The sequence below is a fragment of the Rattus norvegicus genome, chromosome 18 (assembly GCF_021556685.1).
Source record: "Rattus norvegicus strain SHRSP/BbbUtx chromosome 18, alternate assembly SHRSP_T2T, whole genome shotgun sequence".
Classification (NCBI taxonomy): Eukaryota; Metazoa; Chordata; class Mammalia; order Rodentia; family Muridae; genus Rattus; species Rattus norvegicus.
In genome coordinates this window covers 73,003,693-73,029,998 of record NC_141551.1, presented here as the reverse complement: position 1 = coordinate 73,029,998, position 26,306 = coordinate 73,003,693, and the positions used below count along the sequence as shown (strand labels likewise).

General features: G+C 48.0%; 1 protein-coding gene across 1 annotated transcript in view; it reads left to right on the top strand.

Moving 5' to 3' along the window:
- The window catches only part of Ark2c (arkadia (RNF111) C-terminal like ring finger ubiquitin ligase 2C), a 111,323-nt gene extending 92,328 nt beyond the window's left edge, over positions 1-18,995 (top strand). Inside the window, 6 exon segments of the mRNA NM_001164505.2 lie at positions 310-420; positions 10,251-10,383; positions 12,586-12,690; positions 12,956-13,051; positions 17,730-17,836; positions 18,271-18,995. Coding sequence (NP_001157977.1) covers positions 310-420; positions 10,251-10,383; positions 12,586-12,690; positions 12,956-13,051; positions 17,730-17,836; positions 18,271-18,388 — 670 coding nt within the window. The 3' untranslated portion in view covers positions 18,389-18,995.
- The last annotated feature ends 7,311 nt before the right edge of the window (positions 18,996-26,306 follow it).

The following is a 26,306-nucleotide window of genomic DNA, read 5'->3' as shown; positions in this document are numbered from 1 at the left end:
AAAGGAGAAAGGCTGCCATGATTTAGTGTGTTCAGGGAGCCCTTCCTGGAGGAGGCTGACTCTGACCTGGGTCTTGAAAGCTAGGAAGGGTGTGGTGGAGAGAAGAGCATGGTGGCAGCAGATGAAAGGATTTGGGGAAGCAGTTTCTGCCCACCTGGGAAATTCCTTGGTGTTTGGGAACTCCAGTTTCTGTAGGGGATAGCAGAGTGGGGCATCTAAGGTAGGTGGAGAGGTGTTACACAGAGTTCCTGGGAGCTTGGCTGGCTCAGGCAGTTCTTCACACACTGACGACTCTTGCTTTCTGTGTAGGCGGAGTCAGGATCGAGTGTCCGTCCACCCCCACCGCCTTCACCCCAGCTTTGACTTCGGCCACCAACTGCAGACACCTCAGCCCCGGTATCTGGCTGAGGGCACTGACTGGTGAGTCTCCAGATGCTGGGGAGCTCAGGAGGGGGGGAAGAAGGAGGGAGGGACAGGGGTGGGGGGGATGGGAGGGAGAGAGGGAGGGAAGAAGGAAGGAGAGATAGGGGATGGGAGGGAGGAGGAAGGGAAGGGGTAAGGAGGGACTTGGGGGAGGGACAGGGATGGGAGGGAAGGAAGAAGGAAGGAGGAACTGGGAGGGAGAGGGTAGGAGGGAGAGAGGGAGAGAGGGAAGGAGGAAAGAAGGATGGGGCATGGGAAGGGGAGGGAGAAAGGGAGGGAGGGAGGGAGGGAGGGAGGGAGAGGAAGAAGGAGGTAGGGAGGGAGATTGTACCAGATCCATGGAGTTTCTGTTTTGCATGACTTTTGAATAATGCAGATTAGTCCTCAGTCCACTCAGTGGAACTGGGAACTCACTGTCCTGTGCCAAGACTGGAGCTCAGTGCTCATGGTCCTGCCAGAAAGAAGGGAGACAGGATGTGAAGCATTGCCTAAGTTCAGTAGTGCCATAAACCACTGGACTCTAGAGGACAGCTTGGGAGGAGAATTCAGTGATGCTAGGGTGGTCAGGGAAGGCTTCCTGGAGGAGGTGGAGGGAAGAATCCACAGAGAAAGGATAGAATGTGAGAAAGGCAGCACAGAGAGCATGACTTGGACCAAGGTTAGAGGAAAGCTTGGGGCTGCGGATGGGGCGAAGGAGAAAGGTGGAGGATGTTGCTGTGCCTTAGAGGTGGGGCCCTAGGGGGTCTTTCCATTGCCTGTACTTTTGGGACTCTGCAGCCCATTCAGGGACTCCTAAGGGTGCTTGGCAGAACTTGACCACTGCTGGGTTAGTGATGGATAGGGCCTTAGGCATTGGTGACTCTCAGATGTAACCCAGGAAATGTCTTGTCTTAGGAGAGTCCGACTAGACCCCCGCAGGCACTTTACAAACACATTCAGTTCACTGAGTATTCATAGGTAAAGGACATCATGCCTCTAGTGGATTTCTGAGTATCCGTTGCTAAGGTTTCTTTCCTGGGGAAGCAACATCCCATGCATTCAGGGTCCAAATGACAAATCAAAAGTTTGATTTCACTCAAGTTTGCCCTCAAGAACTGTCTTAGTCATTCCCACACAAACATCAGGACCAAGAAGCAAGTTAGGGAGGAAAGGGTTTATTCAGCTTACACTTCCACATTGCTGTTCATCACCAAAGGCAGTCAGGACTGGAACTCAAGCAGGTCAGGAAGCAGGAGCTGATGCAGAGGCCATGGAGGGTGCTGCTTACTGGCTTGTGTCCCCTGGCTTGCTGAGCTTGCTTTCTTATAGAACCCAAGACCACCAGCCCAGGGACGGCACCACCCACAATGGGCTGGGTCCTCCCCCTTGGATCACTAATTGAGAAAATGCCTTACAGCTGGATCTCATGGAGGCATTTCCTCAAGGGAGGCTCCTTTCCCTGTGATAACTCCAGCTTGTGTCAAGTTGACACACAGAACCAGCCACTACAAGAACCAACGAGTTTATTAGTGTACAGACAGGAGCTGCTTACAGGATCATGCATGACTGGGAAGTTCAATGCTCCCCTCCCTCCTCCTACTGAGAGAAAGCCTGAGTGGGATGCAGGCACAGTTGATCTCAGGAAGATGGAGGCAGTTTGTGTACATCAGAGGGCAGTGTACATAGCCATAGTTCTGCGAAGGTGTCTCAATCTAAAGAAGGGTGCACATATATACATACACTTACATACACATGTGCATTTGTGTGCTCATGTAGAGACACAGAAACAGAAGGGCTGTCATGGTGACGTGTGTCCTGGAATTCTTCGTGTTTCTTGTAACTTTTAGATAAAGAATACAGGATAGTTGGGATGGGAGGGAGAGAATATTCCTCAGTGGGAAAGGAGGGACACCTTTTTAAAAGCTGTGTCATCTTCCACACCTTGGGTCAGGAAAGCTGGTTCGGTCAGTGTGGCTTTGGAAGCTCCTTCCGTGGTAGCTGAGAATGACACACAGCTTTGTTCTTGCTGGCTGACCGATTCCCGTGCTTCCGGTGCCAGCAAGAGTGCTGTAAGCATCCTCTGTTGTCTCCCATCTTCAGAGCATCCTCGGCTACTCTCTGTTAAACCGAACAATCTCTTCAAAGACAAATCACACTACTGCCAAATTCGGCCCAGCTTTTTCCTAATTAGCAGATTCAAATTAGGAAGGTTTAATTGCAGTCTGGATTAAATCCTGTCCCTCGGCAGTCAAGTCAAGTCAGTTTGGTTTAATTCAGCACACATAGAGCACCCAGAGCCCTTGTACAACAGCTGAGTGAGTTGAACACAAACACAGGGTCCAACAGTGTATGTGGGACTACACAGGTGACAGAGAAGGGTCACCCCTCGAGGGCACCAGCCCTGCCCTTGACTTTCTTATCCATTCAGCCCTGCTCTTCTTTCTTGTTTCAACATTTCTGCCTTCCCAGGGGTCCCATTCCCTGCTGCCCTGAGGAACATGAAGAATGAGGGTCTAAGAGGCTGATCCATATTTCACCATCCTGTGGGGACCCGCCCTGGGCTCAGCATGCTTGTCTTATTCCCACTGGGGTTCTTCTCTCTTGTCATGAGCTCTGCTTCAGCAAGAGTGGGCCCAGTAGCCAGAAGGGTTTTTTCCTTCCTTCCTTCCTTCCTTCCTTCCTTCCTTCCTTCCTTCCTTCCTTCCTCTCCTTCTTTCTTTCTTTCTTTCTTTCTTTCTTTCTTTCTTTCTTTCTATTCCTTCCTATCTATCTATCTATCTGTCTGTCTGTCTGCCTGCCTGCCTGCCTGTCGGTCGGTCTATCTATCTATCTATCTATCTATCTATCTATCTATCTATCTATCTATCTACTGTCTGTACATCTGTCTATTATATATCATCTATCTATTTATCATCTATCTATTATCTATCTACCATCTGTCCATTTATGTATGTATGTATGTATGTATGTATGTATGTATGTATCTATCTATCTATCTATCTATCTATCTATCATCGATCACTCACTCTAACTGTATCCCCATCTTCCTCTGTGGAGCATGCTTACCTGAAGAAGACAGCCTGGTTCTTAGCCAACAGAAAATGCACTGTAGGAGAGGTTCCTCTCACCGTCTGCAGGGAGCTCCTGGGAGGGAAGGACTTGTCTTCAATAGCTACCACCCACCCAGTCTTTCTTTCTTTCTTTCTTTCTTTCTCTCTTTCTTTCTTTCTTTCTTTCTTCCTTCCTTCCTTCCTTCCTTCCTTCCTTCCTTCCTTTCTTTCTTTCTTTCCCGGAGCTGAGGACCAAACCCAGGGCCTTGCGCTTGCTAGGCAAGAGCTCTACCACTGAGCTAAATCCCCAACCCCAGTTTTTTTTTTTTCTTAAACCACCAGAAGCCATTGGATTCTGTTCTAGGTCACTCTAAGGGTTTGGCTTCAGGCCTGGCTCAGCCCCAAGTTTAAGGCTCTCCTGACCTTACTTTAGGATATCTTATCTTTCCCAGTCAGTTCTCCAAGTACCAGTCCCGGCCTAAGACTGAGCAGTAGCATCAGGCTTGGGAGATAAATCTCAGAGAGCTCCCTTCCCTACCCATGCCTAAAACCTGTCCCTGAATCGAGCCACAGCCCATCCTTGTCATGGTCTACAGTTCAGTTTGTCCCAACTCTGAGTCCCAGGATGGACTGTACCCAGCTCCACCTAAGGACAGCTTTGCAGGTATCTGGGTCCTACAGGTAAAACATGATGGATTGTGAGGGCCTCCTGCTGTTCTTTCTCAGAGGCAGCCCTTTTTCTACCAAGTCCCAAGGGCTTCAGAGTCTAGAATCACCCAAGAATGCTGCTGGCACTTTGAGAGACAGGTTTCTGGGAAGAATGTACCATTCTGCATAGCGATAAGACCACGTCAGATTTTTATAAAAATTAGCAGTGGAAATAAACTTGAGCTTGATGTTTGTACATGGAGGAAACGAGTCAGATATGTGCAGGAGGGGGCATAAGGGATCTCTGTAACACATCTCTGAATTAGTCTTCGAACCCCCAAACTTGGCTGTCACAAGATGGTAGCAACAGGAGAAAGGGTTATGACAGCTTCCACAGGAAACCGTGTCTTCAGGAGCAAGTCCGATGCAAAATTACCAAGGGTCTGGCTTTGTAGATGCATTCCCTGGGACAGGGCTGCACAACACTGCATTTGCATTGATTGTGCTTTTCTGTCGACGTGTGTGGTCAAGAGAAGTTCCCTTGACAAGGGGCAGAGACTATGTTTATCTGTGGGGATAAGGACAGAGGCTTATAGATCGTTGCTAGGGGTTATGCTGGCTTAGTAAATTAATATGACAAAAATTAATGAGAAAGGAAATCATGAATTTGAAGGAGAGTGGAGAGAGTTTGGAGGGAGGAAAAAGAAGGGAGAAACGTAGTTCTATTATAATCTCAAAAATTAAAAAATGTGGGTTGGGGACTTAGCTCAGTGGTAGAGCGCTTGCCTAGCAAGCGCAAGGCCCTGGGTTCAGTTCCCAGCTCCGAAAAAAAGAAAAGAAAAAAAAATTAAAAAATGAAAGAGTCTGTGAACTACATCTCCAGCTGATTGAGCATGAGCCCAGGAGAACATTTCTCCTCATCTTCCTCCTTCTCTTCCTTCTCCCCCAAAACCCCCACTGTAGCTTCTTGAAGTGGACCTTTCCGTGGTGACTCTTCTTCATTTAGCACAAGGATACATAAAGTCGTAGACTAAAAGATAGAATATTTCCTAATTTTCATTCTGACTAGTATTGTTGGCTTATTCTGTGAATTATGAGGGAGAGGTTGAAGTCTACAGCTATAATTATGTGTTTGTTTCTTTGTTTTGTTTTTTACAAGATTAGTTTATGTTGCATTTTTGCCCACCTGTAAGGATATCCTATGTGTGCAGTGCCCTTGGTGGCCAGGAGAGGGCGTCAGAACCCCCTCAGTTTATAGTTGATAGGTGGGTGATGGGAACTGAACCTGGGTCCTCTGCAAGAACAGCTAGCGCTTTTAACCACCAAGCCATCTGTCTCTCCATCCCCTACTTGTTTCTTTGAATTCTGTCAGGTTTTGCTTCACTTTGATTTGTAAATATTGGGAAAATATTTCTCATCTATTAAGACGTATACAATTAATTGTTATGTCTTCAAAATGAAATGACGTCACAGTTAGGTTTCTCTTTGGTTATGCTCCCTGGGTCCAATTTTGCTTTGTCTGATATTGACATAGACATTCTAACTTTCTTCCAATGGTGCTTGCTTCTTTTTCTTTTCTTCTGACTAAAATAAAAACAAACAAACTAACAAATAAATAAAGGTTTGTTTATGTTTTTTTTTACCTTTTTAAAAAAAATGGAAAACAGAATCTTTGCTTATACAATACATCGCAACCATAGTTCCTCCTCCCTCCACTCCTCCCCCTCCATTTTGTCTTCAGAAAAGAGCAGGCCTCCAAGAGACAACAGCCAAACAGGGCAAAACAAAACACAGTAAGACAAGGCAAAGCCCAAAACATAAAAAAATTAGGGCGGAGTTTTGTTATAGATCCCTGGCTGGTCTAGAACTTTCTAGACTTGGTGCACCTCAAACTCATAGAGATCAGCCTGCCTCTGTCTCCTGCCTCTGTCTCCTAAGTGCCAGGATGAAAGGCATGCGCTACCATGGTCAGCTACCTTTCATTTTTTCTGTCTTTGTTTTTAAAATATCAAGTGGTTGGCTGTTGTTTTCCAGATAAAAGTCTGTGCTCATTAATAGGAATATATGGGACATTTACATTTATTGTAATCACCCACATAGTTAAAGCTGAATGCACTGTCTTGTGCTTTGTTTCTGTTTACCTTGTCTTCTTTGTCTATCGTGTGCCTTCTTCTGGATTCGTTCAATGCTAGGAATAAATGCTAGAATGCTAGGCTCACAGTTGTGCCACTAATTTGTTTATTTTTTTTTTAGTTTATTAGTACTTAGCTTACGAATATGTATACTGTCACCCTACCCTAAATAGGTTATATTGCTTTGTGTGAAGTAGAACCATGCACTAAAAACTGTATATTTACATTTCTCCTTATACATTCTCTGCTATTCCTTCTATGGTTATATGTATGTATGTATGTATGTATGTATGTATGTATGTATGTATATGTATATGTGCATATATACTATAACTAGCACAATACTAACAATTTTGCTTTAAACCAGTGGTCTTAATCAAATTAAACTGAGGTTTAATTTGCTTGCATTTTTTCTTTTTGTCTGCATGCTTCATTTAGATTGTTTTTATCTCTGTCCATTTAAATCACTAATCTAAATCTGCTCTTGACCCAGCCCGGTGAAGTTTCCATTTCGGACGTTGCACTTTTCATCCCAGGAAGATCCACTTAGGCAATTTTCTGAAACCTCTTTCCCATGCTTCCACTTCTGTCCATATACTTGAAAATGATGGCTATTTTTAGCCTCTTTATTTGCGCATCCCACCATGACCGTCACTCTCGCGAGTTGGGGTATTTCCGAGGTTTTTTTCCCCTACTGAAGGACACTTGTCCTTCTTTTTAACATGAAGTTATCTCCTGTGGATCGACGGCCATCCTGAGCTGTAGGTTACTGAATAAGTGGGTTTGCTCGTGTCGTTTGCAGAGTGTTGGTAAACTTTGTTCTGGCGCTCGTGGAAGCGCTTGAGGCTTTGTTAAGTCTCATTATGGCAGATCTCAAATACCCCTGAGTAACAAGTGCTCTAGATCTGCCTTGATGGAGCTTACGGGCCAGCTTTACAAGATTGTTCTGGGCTCTGCTGAATGCCCTTAGTGATCCACTAGAAGTCTCATTCTCAAGCATAGACTTCCAACATTTCTCTATCTGTCTGATTTTGGGGAACCATTCACCATTTCCGTGGGCGCTTTTCGCTCAGCCTGTGGGACGATGTCACCATACACCAGCAGTTCTCCACCTTCCTAATGTGGTGACTTCATGTGGTGGAGACCACCATAAAATCACTTTGTTGTTACCTCATAATTGTAATTTTGCTACTTTTACAAATCGGAATGTAAATATGTATGCTTTCCAATGGTCTTAGGTGACCCCTGTGAAAGGGTCATTCCACCCCAAAGGGTCACGACCTATAAGTGGAGAAACACTGCCCTATACACACAGAACTTGCTATTCAGCCAAACCTCGAGGGGGCAGTGCAGAGCTCCAGAGCGATCTTCTGAAACCTCTTTTGTGGTGCAGCTTCCTGCTCTTCGGAACAGTGCATCGGGGAATCTCAGAGACCTCAGCTCCCCTGCAGGGAGACTCCTGCAGTAAGCCAGTGAGTCCAGAGAACACCGGACTCTGCTGAAGTACCAGTGTGCCTCTCTGGTTTGGATGCACCTTTTCGGGCAAAGGCAGTGAGTTGTAGGGTCACCTGGCTTGCAGCTCTGTATGGTTCATGCAGCCTCTGAGAGCAGATGTTGTATATATTCTGCCTAGATTTTCAGGGACTTACAGTGAGGCACAAAAGCAGTCTGCTACCTAGAACCATGGTTGGTAGCAAAAATGCCTTTAGTCTCTGTCTCTCTCTCTCTCTCTCTCTCTCTCTCTCTCTCTCTCTGTGTGTGTGTGTGTGTGTATGTGTGTCTGTCTGTCTGTCTCTGTCTCTCTCTCTGTGTATGTCTGTCTGTCTCTGTCTGTCTCTGTCTATTTCTCTCTCTGTGTGTGTCTCTGTCTCTGTCTCTGTGTGTGTGTGTGTCTGTCTGTCTGTCTCTGTCTGTTTCTCTCTCTCTGTGTGTGTCTGTCTGTCTCTGTCTGTTTCTCTCTCTCTATGTCTGTTTCTCTCTCTCTGTCTCTCTGTCTCTCTGTGTCTCTGTCTCTCTCTCTGTGTCTGTCTGTCTGTCTCTGTCTGTTTCTCTCTCTCTCTCTGTGTCTGTCTGTCTCTGTCTGTTTCTCTCTCTCTATGTCTGTTTCTCTCTCTCTGTCTCTCTCTCTGTGGTGTGTGTGTGTCTGTCTGTCTGTCTCTGTCTGTTTCTCTCTCTCTATGTCTGTTTCTCTCTCTCTGTCTCTCTCTGTCTCTCTGTCTCTCTCTGTCTCTGTCTCTCTCTCTCTCTCTCTCTCTCTCTCTCTGTGTGTGTGTGTGTGTGTGTGTGTGTGTGTGTAAAAGCTCACTAAGAAACTAGTTTGCTCCTCTTGTAGAGTTCCACTTATCTAGATTTGGCTGCTACACCCTGATGATGTCACCCCAGATAGTCCTCAAAAATGGAGCTGTGGCAGGCCATGCCTGCAATCCTGACATTTCGGAGGATGAGGCAGGAGGACTGTGAGTTCTCTTTCGTCCTGGACTACAGAATAAGACCCTGTCTTAAGAAACCATAAAAAGTCCCCAGTTCTCTCTCCCTCTCCCCCTTCTCTCCCCCTACTATCCTTCTCCCTCCCCATCTCTTCCCCTCTCTAATTTCTTAGCAGACGCCATTGTGTTTTTCTGTCAGAAAGTACACTGTGGTTGCCTGTCCTTCTGTGATGTCAGCATCAGTTGATGATCTCTGTCTGGATCTTTTCTTTGGAGGATGCACAATGGTGGCAGGTAATTTAATAATCCCTTATTCACATGCTTGCTGGAAACTTCTCTATGGAAAAGTCATCAATTATTTGGTTACTCCTAAGCACGGCTGCTCGAGTCTCCCTTCTTGCTCCTGGTCTTCCAGGTCAGAGCTGCCCCCATGACATCCCTCAAAGAGGATAATTGATGCTCAGCATCATCTCAGCCCACATTTAAGTGTATCTGGTGGGCATCAATATCTTTCTATAGTGACAGCCACTGACATTACCCAACCCTGCTGGCAGAGCCTCTTCTAGAGGAGTCCTTCTGCCATGACCCTGGTGCACATTAGTGGTGTTCCTGCTTTTGGTTCTGACAGGATGGTCCGGTTTCTCTCTGTGTGTTTTCTCCACAGACCCAGAATAACCTCCATGTCTCATTGGCTCCCAATTCCCCTCTGTTTCCTTTGTGGCGATCTAAGTTCTTACCTGAAACCATTTTTTCTTCTGTCTACCCCTCCGCCTTTACCTTTACCTGCAGAACTGGCCTCTGAGCACCGCCTCAGCTCAGCCTCTACATGTCTGGGAAGACGTCACTTCATCTTCAGTTTGAAGTTCCTTTTTGCTGGGTGCAGACTTAGTACTTGACAGGTTTTTTCCCCCCCTTACTGATGCTCTCTCCTTCTCTCCTGACTGCTTCGTTTATATGAGAATCTATGATGAATCTGCAGCTATGGAGGGCCCTCTTGCTTTAACCATGGGTTCATTTTAAGCTTCTTTATCGGTTTGTAAAATTGTAGTATGTGCTTGGACGGAGGTAGTTTCCTTTGTGCTGCTTTGTTAGAACTTTTGGATCACTTTGAGCCGGTGGGTTTATAGTTTCCATCCGACTTGGGGATGTTTTAGTGAGGCCTGTGTTTAAATGAGGTGAGTTTCCCCAAACTTTTAGGAATGTGCCCGGGTGGGCTAGGATAGTTTTCTAACCTGTAGAGCGAGCGGCAGAGGGGCTCCCTCTGCTGTGGTTTTACTGAATGATGAAGATTTGCCTGGATGCCTTTGTGCTGCATCTGACCTGCTCCATTCAGCCTCTTCTTTGGAGAGAGCTTAATGGTCTGGGCTGCTCCAGGTGCCTCAGACGGAAAAGTCTCAGACACGTGTTCAGGAGGAACACGGAGACATGGAGATGGCTTGCTGCGGGCTCTTGTTAAAAGAGTTATTAGTGCCATTTCCCATGTCCAGAGGGGCAGAGTTGGCAGTTGTGTGCTCTGACTTTGCCCCAAGCTGATGCCTGAGGCGTCTTCTGAAACCCTCCGCCGAGTAGCTCACGAGGCTGTGTGCCCACAGGGATCTCAGTGTGGATGCCGCCAGCTTGAGTCCTGCCCAGTTCCAGGTGCGGCCCATTCCTCAACACTATCAGCATTACCTAGCAACTCCTCGGATGCACCACTTCCCCAGAAACTCCTCGTCCACACAGATGGTGAGTGACAGCCCTAAGGGAACTCTCTGCCCACTACACGCCAAGGGAGAGCTGAGGCCATGCTCCTCCCGTGCCCAGGGTCCTCTGAGTCTTGGCTCCTAGGCAGAGCAGCCGCTGCCCTCCACTCTCAGCCCCAGTTCTTAATCCAGCTTGAGGGAGTGAGCGACTGGTCCAAAAGCATGACATGCTAAGGTCTTTGGGGAAATGCCCAGTGCTGAAAGGCTCTGTCCTGGGGCCGAGATGGCTCAGTCAGTAAATGCTTGCTGTAAGAGCATGAGTCCCATCCCCAGCACACGTACAAAGCTAGGCATGGTGGTGGTGAGTGCTTAGAAGACCAGAGCTGGAGAAGTGAGGCATGCAGATCCCTGGGGCTCTCTGGCTAGCCAGCCCTGCCTTCTCAGTGAGCCCTGGTGCTAGTGAGAGCCTCAGTCTCACAGAACAAGGAGGGCAGCTCCTGGGACACTGAAAGTTGACCTTATACACACACACACACACACACACACACACACACACACACACACACACACGCACACATGCTCCTGCCTCCCTGAATATGACAACTTTTTTTGTGAGCGTGAATGTAGGCACTGCTCTGTGTGTGTCTCACAGGGCTGGTGCGAGGGTCACAGCGCAGGCCACCCCCTCCCCAGGGACAGCCTTCTTGGGGCTATAGAACCCTGAATGTTCTAGAAAGATCAGGTTGGGTTTGGGATTGCAAATGGCACAGAAGCTGCGAAAGGCCAATGGAAAGTCTTATTTCTAGACAACTCCACACTGCTGTCCTCTCAAAGAATCCACCTTCTCAGTCCTTGTGTCCTGTATCCTAAGACACTTGGACAAGCAGCCCCTCAGAATCTTGTGAACTCTGAGACTCCATGGTTCACATTTGACAGTGTCTTGGGGGAAGGAGCACTTACTGGGTGTTCGCTACAAGCAGACTCAGTTATGAGCATCTTGCATAACTAATCTTGCTTCCTTCTGCCAGCAACCCGGGACAGTCAGGCATTTTGTCTACTATTCACATTGGCAAGCTGAAGCCCAGAGAGGTTAAGTAACTGGTCCCAGTTATGCAGTGTGTGGCTTGATGGAAGCCATTCTGACTCCTAGCCTGGGTTTTCAAGGGATGAATGAAACAGGGTTGAACACGTTTGGAACTAGAGTCTGTGTCTTAGGTAGGGTTTTATTGCTGTGATGAGACAACACTACCATGGCAACTCTTGTAAAGGAAAACATTTCATTGGGACTGGCTTACAGTTTCAGAGGTTTAGTCCGTTATTGTCACAACGAGAAACATGGCAGCATGAAGGCAGACTGGGTGCTGGAGAGGCAGCCGAGAGTTCTGCATCTTGAGCCACGAACAGCCGGAGATTGTAAGCCACTCTAGGCTTGTAGCTTGACCATAGAGACCTCAAAGCCCACCTTCAATGTCACCCTTCCTCCAACAAGACCACACCTACTCCCATAAGGCCACACCTACTCCCACAGGGCCACACCTACTCCCACAAGGCCACACCTCCTAATAGCACCACTCTGTTTGGGCCAAGCTTTCAAACACGGGAGCCTGTGGGAGCCGTTCTCATTTGAACTACTACAGTCTGTATTTAAAAGACTAATATTTTGTTCACTGTGGGTTTGTAAAAATTCTTTTTACTTAGAGACACCGCATTACAATGCTATTTACCAGGTGGCTGACTCTTTTGTCCTTGGCACTGGTGCTGACCCTTAGCCATCCTGTTGCTCTTGGAGACAGTAGAGGAGGCTCCTGCCACCCAGCTGCCAGGGTCTGAGTCTTGGCTCGGTCGCTTGCTTGCATGAGGCAATTATTTAATCTACCGGCGCCTTATTCACCCCATCAGTAGGACGGGGGTTATAATGTTCCTGCAGTTTCCATCAGTTGAGGTGGGGGAGGTGCTCAGAACAGCACCACTGTGTAGTTGGTGCTCAGTCAGGGAAAGTGTCCCTGTGTTAGTGACTAACCCTTCCGATGCTGTCACTGCGGGAATGCACAATACGCACATGCGCACAAGCTTGGCTCTGCATGAATTGGGTAGAACACAAGAGCAGGAGGGGCTGCCCTGCTGACTGCAGCAGGTCCCGGGTGTGCTGGCTGGCGCTTGTGGCAGGAGAGGTTGCTCACTGGGCCTAGGAGAAGCCTGGGAGAGTCATTCTATCCACTCTGTTCTCGCCCTCTCGCCCTCTCAGGTTGTCCATGAAATTCGAAACTACCCTTACCCCCAGCTTCATTTCCTCGCCCTCCAGGGACTAAATCCTAGCCGGCACACCTCCGCAGTTCGGGAGAGCTATGAGGTAGGTTGCCCAGTAGGGCACTGACTAGGTGACCACTCTCTCTGCCTGACCTGGCTAGTGGATAGATTTGGGTGGTGGGGAGCCCTCGGGTTGAAAGTAAGAGAGAAAGAGGGCACAAAGAGAAACTGCGGTGTTTCCACGCCAGACAAGTCTTCCTGCTGGCAGTGTGCCGGCTTCCTGCACATATCTTCCCACTCGCTCATCACGTATGTTTATCTGTGTTTGTGCACACCAAGCGCATGTGTCTGTGTTTCCCTTTTCACAGGAGCTGCTGCAGCTCGAGGACAGGCTGGGAAACGTGACCCGAGGAGCTGTACAGAACACCATTGAGAGGTTCACCTTTCCCCACAAGTATAAGAAGGTGAGGCTGTGCCGGCTGGCTCTACAGTCAGGGGGTGGGAAGGGAGTTGTCTGTTGTCTGCTTGAACCAGCCTCGCTGTCTGCTGGGGGCACAGACCAAAGGCCAGGAGCCTTTGTTCTGTCTAGATACTCTACAGCTTGTCGGGTGCTTCAGGGTTTTCTCATTGGTCCACCTCGGATGCAGTCAGGAGGGAGGATGAGAGCCCTATGTAGGTTGAATGTGTGGATGTTGGCTGGAGCATCACTGTATTGTCAACGAGGGTGCTGAGGGTACCTGGATGAGAATGGGGGACAAGAGACACAAAGAAGGACACCAAGACAAGAGTCTGATCAAGGCAACGATTTTATTTTTTCCCAAGGCTGAATTTATATCATAACAGGGGTAACAGAGAGAGGGGGCAAGTGGGAAACATTTTCACAGGCCAAGGACACAGTACTCATGTGGTCAGATGATGTCAACAGGATGTTGGTTTCTCAGAAAGGTTACAGGTCATCACATTGGGCATCCTGACATCAGATCTATGTCTCAGCAAGGTCAGAACTTTATCATATCATTATTCATCCTGACCACCAGATTTTTATTAGTCTTCTGCAGCTGGCTGAGGATTTTCCATGAACCCAGTCATACTTAACGCTAACCATAATAATAACATCAATAATGGAGGGCTTCAAGGGCATCGCTCCCAACACTGTATCAGTCCTGTGGGCACAGGGGCTCCTGCACACAAGGCTAATGTGCACCTTAGAAAATAATTCACAGTTCAATTACATAAGGACGAACGGACAAGGAATGCCTCTGTACTGTGTGGGACTGGGCTCTTCCTGGGATATTTGAAAGTTACAGAACTAGGGCCTGTTCTCACTGACCTTCGAATTAGAATCTGCCTGGAGGGCTGTTATCCAGAAATCCAAGCTTTTAAAACATTATTTCAATGAAAACAAATGAAAACTTGGAAGACGCCAAAATGTTCTTTAATGGATGAGTAGGTAAACACTCACGGTGGATTGTTATTTTACAATAAAAAGAAATAAGCCGTCAAAAGTGTCAAGGGAGCTAAATATACACTACGTAGTGAAAGAAGACAGGCCCTGTAAACCACATACTCTGAACTATATGTTCTAGAGAACAATACTACAGAAAAGGTTAAAAATAAAATAAAATAAACCCAAAGGACCAGTGATGGTCATCGTGGAGGGAAGGAAGAGGCAGAGCGCCAGGAAGTTTTCAGTGCAGACAGTGGTCTTGTGTGGCATCGTGGTATGAACAGGTGATATGAGGCATTTACCAAAACACACGAGGGATCTCTGGTTTGTTAGCTTGCCCTTCGCTGTGACAAAATCCCAGAGAAAAACAACTTTAATGAGAGAAAAGTCATTTGGGTCCTGTCTTAGTCAGGGTTTCTATTCCTGCACAAAACATCAGGACCAAGAAGCAAGTTGGGGAGGAAAGGGTTTATTCAGCTTACACTTCCACATTGCTGTTTATCACCAAAGGAAGTTAGGACTGGAACTCAAGCAGGTCAGGAAGCAGGAGCTGATGCAGAGGCCATGGAGGGATGTTTCTTACTGGCTTGCTTCCCCTGGCTTGCTCAGCTTGCTTTCTTATAGAACCCAGGACCACCAGCCTAGAGATGGCACCACCCACAGTGGGCTGGACCCTCCTTCCCTTGATCACTAGTTGAGAAAATGCCTTACAGCTGGGTCTCATGGAGGCATTTCCTCAAGGGTGGCTCCTTGACACAACAGCTCGTGTCAAGTTGATACACAAAACCAGACAGTACAGGTTCAGAATTTCATAAGTTTGTCCACAGCTTCTTGTTTCTGTTTCTAGGCCTGTGTCCTGGTAGTTGGGAAGCAGAGAGAGTCTAGGGATGCTGGGAAAGGAACATCCCCTTCCAGGGAACATCCCCAGTGACCTACTTCCTTAAACTTGGTCCTACCTCCTGGTTCCTTCCGCCTAATAATGCCATCGAATTAGGAATGCATCGTGGATTAATCAATCAATAAATCCAACCCCTGTGGGTCCAGTCACTTTCTAAAATCAGGACTGTGCATTTTATTATTATTATTATTATTATTATTATTATTATTAATAATATAACAAACACTTAGCATTTCGGATCCAGCAGGGTGGCGGCAGCACATGCCTTCACTCCCAGAACTCAAGAAGCTGGGGCAGGCAGCTCTCTAAGTTGGAGATCAGTCTTGTCAACAGAGTTCTGGGGTTACTCAGAGAAACCTTGCTGCCAACTGTGTAAATTATGGAAGCTGTGTCCCTACACTTCCCACATACCCAAATATCTATCCCTTTCTCAAATCTCTACCAGGGTTAAAGACTAGTCATAGTCTCACCATTAAGCTTAAATCATTTAATATTAAAGAAGGTGTTCTAGACTTAAAAGATGTTTTTTAAGATGGCATACAAACTTAAAATGAAAGCCGGTTTAGGTACAAAATTATAAACCTGTTGCGATAAAACAGGTGATAAAGTACCCCATCTAAGTTGCAACATGCAGTGTAGTGGACTTTTAAATTAGGTGGCCACGCCTCCTAATCCATCCCACACAATTCAAGCAAGTGGGGACCGTGAGTCCCTGAGATAAAGGGCATGGATAAATTTAGGGGATTAAAACTCAAGAAAGCACCAGGGGAAGCACACTGAAGAGAAGGAGCAGGGAGAATGTAAGGTAAGAAAACATTCAAAGGCTTAGGACCCAAATCTCAAAACAGTCAAAAATTTCAAGAGATTAAAAGGTATGTTTATTACTGATAAAACTAGAAAATATAGACAATACAATCAAAATATACGAAAGGAACAAGAAGTAGGAAGAGGAACGAAAGCCAAGTATAAGATTAAAAATCTAGGTTATCAAACCAGGTGTGGTGGAGCACACCTTTAATCCGGGTGCTTAGGAGGAGGCAGAGGCGGGGGGGGGGGGGGGGGTTCGGAGGCGGAGGCGGAGTCATAGGCGGAGGAAAAAAAAATCAAGATTGTCAAAGTTAAAAAGAGATGTTGATGAAATGAAAGGTGGATGAAGCGTGTATATTAAACAACTTCCGACAAAACAAAAAGGAAGTTCTGTAGACAATGGAGAAAAAGAAAGACCGAAGAGATTACAGACAGTAAAAAATATGATGTGAAAACAGAGAGATAAATATTAAAAATAGCTAAACAAGACGCTGTTGATCTGAAATTAAGACACAAGAAGGAAGTCATGAAAAACGGTGAAGAGCAATAGAATCCGGGCGTATGGTTGGGGTGGAAACCAGTTAGGCTGGGCAATTCTTCTCTTGCAGGGCCAGTCCTCCCACAAACACAGCAGACCCTTCAGCAGGCAGACCATCCTGACTCTGTTAATACTAAAAACACATGTGTGGCAAATGTATAGGACAATGGGTACAGCTTGGTTTTCTGGATAGAGGGACTTTGCAGAAGTTTGGCATCATTTGCCGTGGGGCACATGAGCCAGGCCTCGATCAGGAATAGTAGGTTTCCTTGTGTGCTCTATCCCCGGGAGAGCACCACAAGGCTAAATCAGAGTAGGAACTTTTGCACTTCCCACCAGAGTAGGAAATCCTGACACGTGGGTCTGACTCCAGGGTCAATCTCTGGTCTTCATCTTATGACTCTTTGGAAAATGACTTTGCAGTTTGTCTCCAGAGAGGACAGAATGGATGGTTTTCCTTCTGTGGTCCCTCTCAGACTTATCCGATGTCTGTAGTGTTGGGGACAGGGACATGGAAAGTGGACCAATTTAATTTAATGGTTAGCTGTCTCCTTCTCCAGAGTATTGATTAAGCAGCAATGGCATGTCTTGCACTTGGCCACGTGTACCATGTAAAAGCTTTCTGCAGCGTTCTTAACTGTTGTCAAACAGTGGTTCAGATTGTGGTGGTGGAGAAATTTTGTGTTCATAATGAGAGTATAGATGAACAGACATTAGTGGGAAAGAGAATGAATGAGTGAATTGAGTGAATGAATGAGTGAATGAGTGAATGAATGAGTGAGTGAATGAATGACTGAGTGAATGAGTGAATGAATGAGTGAATGAATGAGTGACTGAGTGAATGAGTGAACGAATGAGTGAGTGAATGAATGAATGAGTGAACGAATGAGTGAATGAATGAATGAATGAGTGACTGAGTGAATGAATGAGTGAATGAGTGAATGAATGAGTGAATGAGTGAATGAATGAGTGAATGAATGAATGAGTGACTGAGTGAATGAATGAATGAGTGACTGAGTGAATGAATGAATGAGTGAGTGAGTGAATGAGTGAGTGAATGAGTAAACGAATGAGTGAGTGAATGAATGAGTGAATGAAGAATTCTCGACCTAGAGGTTGGTGTGGATGTTGAACAGGGTATGAGAGGAAGCAGTCAATGTGAAGGAGACAGGGGAAGCCAAAATCCACACGCCATAGCTTTGCAAAGGCAGACTGACTAAGACCCTGTCTCTTTTGCAAACACTGGGCCCTTGACCACCACCCCAGTCTGCTGGCCTCTTCCTTAGCTGATTTTAACTTTCTCCAGAAACAAGAGTGAAGAGTTGGGGTAAGGATTTAAAGAGATTGGCTTCTAGGGAATGGAGAGACTACCAGAGTGGGAGGAGGCAAAAGCCAATTGCCAGCAAGACTCTGTACCATGTGACTAAAACCGTTTTCTTTCTGTATTCACAGCGAAGACCCCAGGACAGCAAGGGCAAGAAAGATGAAGGGGAGGAGTCAGACACAGATGAGAAATGCACAATTTGTCTGTCTATGTTGGAGGACGGGGAAGATGTGAGGTAAGAGGCCGGTTCCTTGACTCTCCACATCCCCCCTCCCTCGACACCCCTCCCCCCATTTCTCTCAGGGATTTAGAGACTAGTCACTGTCCCGCATATTCAAGAAAGGAGGCACACGCATGGTGTGTACCTCAGGGTGCCAAGTGTGCTAATGGTGTCTCACAGTTGCACTAGTAAAGTTAGGAATGTTCTAGATGTGGTAACTGTGAGCACGAAGTCAGGGAGACAGCGTGTGATATTGGCTTGGATGGGTCTAGGACAAAGCCAAGGCTTTTATGGAAGAGAACTCAGACTTACTTCCAGTCATGGTTTCCCACCTCAGCCACAGCTTCACCCCAGGGTCTGGGTTCCAAGAGCTTGCTTTATCAAATCCGCAGTGGTCCCCATCCCCCTGCCCCTGCTGCTGGTCACCTGACTCTTCTCTTTTTTTCCAGACGTCTACCGTGTATGCATCTCTTCCACCAACTGTGTGTGGACCAGTGGCTGGCCATGAGCAAGAAGTGCCCCATCTGCCGAGTGGACATTGAGACACAGCTGGGAGCCGACAGCTGAGGGAGGAGCTAGCCAGTGGACGCCCCATTTCCTTCACCAGGTCCCCCCCACGGCCATAGCCCTTGCAGCCAAACTTTGCCTTCTGAGCCATTTGACGTAGAGAAGAAGCCTGCAAGCACATTTTGTGGAAAGAGGAGTTGGTAGAGGTGTCTGAGGGAGAGGAGGGGTAGGGAGGACCCACCCATCCGGAATGGTGACTGCCTCATCGCCTTGCTGTGCAGCGGGGAGGGAGCTGGCCGTGCCCAGAGCAGGGGCGGGAAGGGGGGGCCCGGCTGCTGAGGACTAGATGAGATGGCGATCGCGAGGGTACTAGCTGGTGATCGGCCCCTCAGTCCTGTCCTTCGAGGGATTGTGTATATACCTCTTGACCACGTAGAAACCATGTAGGGGTCTCTAGCTATTCTGTGGATGGCAGCCAGAGCATGTTAGCTTAAGAAAAATGTCGTGTGTGGTGCTCTTGTCATCTGTGGTGGACATGTCGCTATTACTGAACTCGCACCAAATATTTCTCATTGAGTTTCTTGTTTTGGTGCCTGACCGAACCAACCAACCAACGACAGCCCCAATCTTCCCGTCTTTATGAGCGAAAAGAAAAAAGAAAAAAAAAGAAAAAAAAAAAACAAAGGTGAAAAACAAAAAAGCCAAATCCTGTTTACGGTGAAAAAGTTGATAATTTTTCACCCAGGTTGGGAGGCGGGAGGGGGGTCCTCGTTTGTTGTTTTTGTTTCTTTTTTTCCCTTGGGCTTTGTTTCTCATGTTTACAGTGCACGGAGTATGTGGGAGGGGCATCTGAGAAGGGGGTGGGGCTTAAAAGGAGCAGCCGGTCTCACTGGGTTTCTGAGGCTTTCAGGCAAGGGGAGGAGGTTCAGTGAACGGGTTCCCCATCTTGCAAGGGTTCCCCAGTCTTCGGGCCTGTGGCTTAGCCCCAGCAGCTTTCCTAGGTTCCACACGGAACCAGGAAGGATAATGCCTCGAGCTACAGCCTACCCCACGTTCCTGGGAGCCAGCAGCTCCTGCTCGCCCTAGTTCCTAACTCTCTATCCTGAGCTCCCACCTTGCCACAAAGAGGCAATGTAGCCGCTGCCTCCCTATGCAAAAAAATAAAAATTAACCAGATGATACAGACAGAATAGCTTCAGCAGTGTAGACTCGGCCTTGGCTAAAGTGCTCTCAGTAAGCACTTAGGGCTCAAGTCAAGTCTACAACCTTGGGAGTAACTTGAGCCTCCTCCAGGATCCTGCTTGATTAGACAGACCCTCAGAGATGGCCGTTGTTGCGAGGCTCCTCGGCTGGACTGGGAGGCCGGTGCCCCTAGCTTCGTGATCCTCTGATTCTACTGAAATCTTGGGAAATTCCTTTTCTTTCTCTGTGCCTCAGTTTCCGCCTCCTTCCACTGGGGAGAAACAACCGTGTGTTCCCATCTCCCCCACTCCTCCTACTTCACCTAGATCTGAGAGTTAACACCATCCAGCCCCTTCTGTACTCTCTATTCTCTCATGGGAGCCTCTGAGTGTTTAGTGAAAAAGGAGATGAAAAGTCCCAAGTTACACAGTATTAGTGTTTGCTTTCTGTACCACTGAGAGAGATGGGAGGACAGAATGGCGGAGGTGGCGGAAATCTGCCAAATTCTAACTCGACTGTAGCTCTTAATCGTGTGCAGAAAATGCCAGGTCCCCCTCCTCTTCCTCCTCCTTTTTTCCCTCCTCCCTCTCCCCCTTTCCCCTTCCTCCTCCCCTCTTCCCTCCACCCCTCCTCCCACCCCATCATTTGCACTGCTCTCAGAATCTACCCTGACCTCAACCCTAGCCAATCTCAGTGCCCTCGTATGCTAAGAGATAAAAGGAGAAATTCCACCAAGTTAAGTGAGCCGAGGATGAATCGTGACCAAAAAAATGACAATGGCTGATTGGACTTGAGAGAGATCCTTCCAGGACAAACATCATGAAGGAATGGCTGCCTGTCTACTCTGGTGTCTCAGAGAATCCCTGTGGACTGCCGATGGCCAGGAAGGGGGCAAGTGATGAGGAAGATGATTGCTCAGGCGATATCTTGGCCTGGTTGGAACTCTGAGGCATGGAGGAACAGCCAACAGTGCTTATGGTGAAGGTCAGGAGTACTGAGTGTGGGCCTTGGTCAGCTCTGGTTGCTGTCCGTGGTAAACACCGCCTCCAGCATAAAGGCTGGCTGGGGAAAGAAAGTCAGAATGTCAGAGCGCTGCTGACCAAAAGCCACAAGAACTTGTGACTTCTTCCCTGCTGCTTCCTTTTGGCTGTGCCCAAACCAAGATGTCCTCAGATGATGGCTGTGGCTCAGAGGGTCGTTGGGGTGGTCCAGGTGGGTCACTGCTCTCTGAGGCCACTCTCTGTTCTTTCCTTTGAGCCTTTCCTGAAAGGCTGGGAGGGAAAGGGGATTGGCAGGGACCCAGGAGGGAACTGGAACCAGTGTCCCAGATTCTAGTCCTGGCTCTTCAGTGGCAAACTGGGAGATTCTGGAACCCCTGTCCACACCCCAACGGCTTGCTGGGCCTCAGCTTCCTCAGCTGTGACATAAGGAAGTTGATTGGATGTTCCCTAAATTTCTCCCAAAACACATCCTGTGATTCTGCCTAACATCAACACATCGTTCAAGTTGTAGAGCTGCTCTCAGCAGACCTGCTTCTGAGGCCGCAGCACACAGGCAGGAGAGGGCGGGATGGTTTCGTCTTGCTCCATTTGTGCGGGCTCTTTGAACCCCAGGCTAACATTAGGACTTGGGCAGGGAAGGGGTTGACCCTCCATCCCCTCCCCTTCCCACCCACCTGGGGTCCTTGTGCCCTGGAGCAGCACTTAGAGCCCTCCCACCTCCCGTTTCGGCGCAGCCGATTGGGTGGAGAAAAAGCCTCTGCTCAGTCCTCAGACTGGTCAGGAAGCCAGAAGAGTGGAAATGAGGTAGGGCCAGGCCTCAGCATCTCACATCCGCCATCTCCAGGAGAGACATAATGCAATTCTCCTGCTCAACTCAAGGGACTCAGACCCTTTCTGACTGAGACGCATGAGTGCCTTTGACAAGTTGGGCCTCCTAACCGCAGCCATGGCGCAGCAGGTCCACCTAGGACACCAATCAACGCAACGCCACGAATCCAGCTGGGCACAGGCAGAGGGCAGCTGGGGCTGCACCTTCCTCCACCTGCCAAGGCTCCCTGGTCACCCTCGCCACCACCTGTGACAGGCCTCAAGCTCCTCTCCGCAAAGGCCCCCAGCCTCCGTGCGAGCATTCCTAACTACGCCTACCGAACAAGCACAGTTTTTTCAATGGTGAAGAAAAAGCACCAGACTTTTTTTCCTGAAGAAATCCCCCAAGCCCCCCCCCCCCGCCTGTGGGACAAACATTCCCCATGTGGGGCTGTAGCAACGTCTGTCAGGTTCCCCCTTGTGTTTCATCTCCTGCGCGCGCGTAGAGCAAATGCTAGAGCGATTTCAGCTGATAGAAAAACAAAAAAGAAAAAAAAAAACACAAAAAAAAAAAACATGGCACGTTGCTAGTTTACAGGGTTTTGTGAGTTTAAATGCCTTATATTTAACAATCATAATTTATGACTAACTTGTAGATATCGTGGGTTCTTATTTAATTATTTTTATAGTTGTTTTGCATTTTTAATTATAATTTATTTATTTAGAAAGGACACTAATGTTTTTTATTGCTCCTATTACCTCATTTTGGCGTCGTTTCTGGGAGTGGAATGCTTTGCATGCGTTGGTACGATGACAACTGCGAAACAAACAAACAAACAAAAAAAAACCATTTTAAATAAAAGTCTGCGAACTTTATTTTGTCCAAACTATCAGGGTGTGTGATTGCAAGCTGTCCTACTGTGGTGCTGGCCTCTTTGGATACATTCCATAGGAAATGCAAACCTTTGATTCTGTATGCTGTGATCTAGTGAAAAGCTCCAATATAGTGAGTGTATTTAGCACATAATATAAATATAATTTGCACTCGTCAGCAGACTGGGGTAATCCTTTCACTTGCCACCCCTGCCACCCCCTCCCCCAGGCCTCTTCCCACCTCAAGTCTGCTTTCTGTCTTCCCTCCTGTCCCTACATTCCCAAGCCCACTCATTCCCCCGTCCCCTGAGGACAGTGTCAGTGCACCGGAGGTTACTAAGCTATACTTGGTCTCCCACTCCTAAGATTTCAGAACTGGGATCCTTCAGACAGAATGAGCATGGTCATCTGAAAGACAGGGGAAGCCCGTTTTATTAGGTGGGGGCCAGAAGGCTTCCGTCTTCAGACCAGCTCTGCAGCAGGCTCCCGGTGATCAAGGGCGAGTCAGTCCCTGGGCCACCTGAGTCAGTCTTCAGCTCCGAGAGAGGGAGGCTAGAAGGTCGATCTCTTGGGTGATCGCCCAAGAAAGAACCTGGCACAGTTCCAGGTGAGATCACACAGGTAGGTCTCTCTTCCTCTTGGGAGAGATGAAAAGGGAAAGAATGGAAGGAAGACGAGGAGAGTGGTGGAGAACGGAGGGATCCAGTTAAGACTTAATTACCTTAGAGATCTGGTTGTAGCAGCCATCCAGAGTACTCTTTATAGGGCATTCTGCAGGTGTTAGATATGTCCTTGGGTTTGAAACATGGACCTCAAGGTTAGGTGGTCAGTCTGAGATTACCACAGGAGAATCCAGACTACGGGGTAGGGATTCCTCCCAATCCCACCCCACTCCAAATCTTGTCTGGAGCCTTTTGTTTGGGATGCCAGTCACTGACAAGAACTCCGGGAGCAGAATTGTATCCTGCTTTCTCCCCAGCACTTCCCCAACCCTATGCCAACGTTTCACGGAGGCTGCAGGCAGGGACAGCCTGCTGTGGACCTAGAGGGTTCTGACTCCAGTTCCACTAGTTGTGTGAGCAATGGTGAGGAGGCCTTGAGGAAGTGGACCCTGGATTAAGCCTGGAACCCTGGCACACTGACCTTCCTCTCTCCTTCTTCTCCTAACTCAGCCCCTCCTCCTTCTTGGCTCTTGACATCACTGCCTTTGCCTGGTGGGTAGCTCCACCCTCCACAGGAGGCCCCATGGGTTGGCATAGTCCTGGCACGGAGGAGAGAAAATACAGAGCTGGGATTGCCACACCCGCTTCCCGTGTGGCTAGACCACGCGTGGCCCTTCAGCTCCGTCCCGGTGATGGGGCGTCTTGCTCGCTACCGCCCAGCTTCTCTTCTGCCTCCGCCCCGGAGCCTTGCTTTTCTTGGAGACAGCCTGTGGAGTCACCCACCATGCTGGTGGAGCACAATCACCACACTGCCAGGCCTGGCAGACACTGCCCCCTGCAGAGCGCCGCGTGGGCATGCCGTGCTGCTGTGTGGGGCCAGAGTAGGACAGGCCCTCCGCTCTGGCTGGTAATGCCCCACTCCCGAGCCTCCCCACCCTGTGGGATGAGCTTTATTCCCCTCAGCTGTGGTGAGGGCCCCACCAGGCTCTCCAAGGGGCTGTTTGTTGCCCCTGGTAAGTGAAAGGATTATCCTCAGTGTTGATTGTCCATTTTTGTAATCCTCCTGCCGTTCTGTTCTGTTGTGTGCTGTGCAACATTTTGCTACATAGACTATTTTATAGCAGAAAGCTAGAAAAAATATTTATTATGACTACTAAAGCAATAGTGTATCAATGAATGGGCGGAGACATTAGGAATTGTGTAAATGCTTAGATTCACTTTGGGTGGATTTTTTTGTACTTTATTTATAACTAATAAAAATGAACTGCATTGCTAACTACACTTTAGGAGCGCAGAGTGTTTGTTTCTGTGCCTGCCTAAGGCATGGGGGTGGGGAAGGTGGGGGAGTTGGGGGTGGGGGGTGGGGAAAGCTTCAGAAGAACTTCAGTTGGTCATTGTGTTTCCCCAAAGGCTCATGGGTTGCTTGGTCCCCAGCTGGGTGCTACTAAGAAGGAAATCTTTATGAGGTGGGGTCTTAGTTACTGTGGTTGGGCCCTCCAGTAGTATACTGGAAACTTAGCCTTCTCCTCCTCAGCCACTCTCTCCTGTCATAGTTTTCTGCTCCCCTGACTGGGCCCAAAGCAACAGGCTGACAATTGTGGACCCAAGATGTCCAAAACCATGAGTCCAAATAAACTTTTTTTCTTAAATATTGCTTACCCCAAGTGTTTGACCCAGCAAAAGGAAGCTGGCTAACACAGTCTCCCTCCACCACCATCCCCCTTTTCTGTCTCTCTATAGGCTCTTTCCTGTCACCAAAGATCAGTCATCAAACTGGCCTGTTTTCCAAACTTTATTGATTTTCAAGGGAGACCTTCTCAGTTTTGATCAACTTTTGAACGTCCTGTGTGTTTGAACTGGGCACTGTTTACTTGTTCTGCAATAAAACATACCTTGATTTACACACCTTGGGGGGGGAGGTTCTACCCTGTCATAGAGCCTGAACTCATGGGCCAGGGGATATTCCCAAAAATGTGTGTTCTCAGAGAACTGAGAAAAAAAAATCACTTTATTTCATAAGCTACAAACAGACCAGAGCAACCAACTAAAAAAAAGGCAATAGACTTTTTTAAAGACTTATTTTATTTATGACTACACTGTAGCTGTCTTCAGACACATCAGAAGAGAGTATTGGATTCCATTGTGAGCCACCATGTGTTTGCTGGGATTTGAACTCAGGACCTCTGGAAGAGCAGTCAGTGCTCTTAACTGCTGAGCCATCTCTCCAGCTCCCGCAGTAGACATTTTTAAAAGAGTGGTTTTGGGCAGGTAAATTGTAGGGATGTCTGTGAAGCCTCCCTCCCCTCACTGTCCTCTGTGTTAACACTGCTCATTAGTACACTACATGAGCCAATATTGACACGCCGCTACGGAACCCTGTAAGTTCCGTTATGTTAATGAGCCATTTAATCAGCTTCTGCATTTCTTCCCTTGGAACCCACCAGCCCGACTTCTTAGTCCTTGTCTTGCCACCAACCAGGTGCCATGCCTGCTAGGTGAACGTGGCCAAAACACTGTTTCTCTTGGGTCTGGTCAGTGGCTCATCAACTAGGTCTAGCGCTCTAACTCAGGTGTCTACAGACCCAGCTCCTTCTAGCTCCTGTTTCTACTTCAGATGAAGCAGGGGCAGGGTGTGGTTGTGGGATGGGTGGGGTGGGGGTAGGGAGCAGTTTCCCTCCCGGACTTGGCACCCACTCCACCCCCCTAGTCAGCCATACTGGCCTTGCCTTGCCTTGCCAAGGCACTGCCAGGAGGACTGTGGTTTTTCAGGAAGCCCATGGGCAGATTCTCTCAGGGCTCCGTGAACTCTGGCCACTGTAACAATGGATGCTCAAACTATGGAGGGGCAAATCCTGAGCCTCCCGAGCTCCTCTAGGACACACCTGCAGCAGTGTACTCCGTCTCCACCTTCTCCTGCCCCAGAAGCCCTTTCCATCCCCAAGCCAGGGGCTTTCTTGCCTCAGACATGCAAACCCGTCTTCACCCACACATGCACGGTACTGAATGGCTTTCTTGTCAGGCCAGTTCTCCTTAGGCCCTAACCCACCACAGAGAGTGTCCCCCCCACCCCCCACCCCCGTTTTCTCGATGCGGATGGAGCTCTTCCCTGCATTCATTTGATGAGAAGTTCTGCCCTTGCTGTGGGCTTCCGTGCAACCTGGTAGATACATGACCTAAAAGTTACCTAGACTCGCTATGCCTCACGTTCTCCATTGATTAAAATTGGAATAATTAATACTGTCTGTTTCATTGGCCTTTATTTTATACTTCTAAACTTTTTAGTATGTTGAAAACAACCACATCAAATAAGTACACACAAAAATGTAGATGACATAAAGACGCTCTGGGAGTGTGCATGTGTGTGTGTGTGTGTGCGCGCGCGCGTGCGCGCTTATGTGATGAGTGTGTGGATCTGTGTGTCTGTGCCTGTGTGTGTGTGTGTTTGTGCCTGTG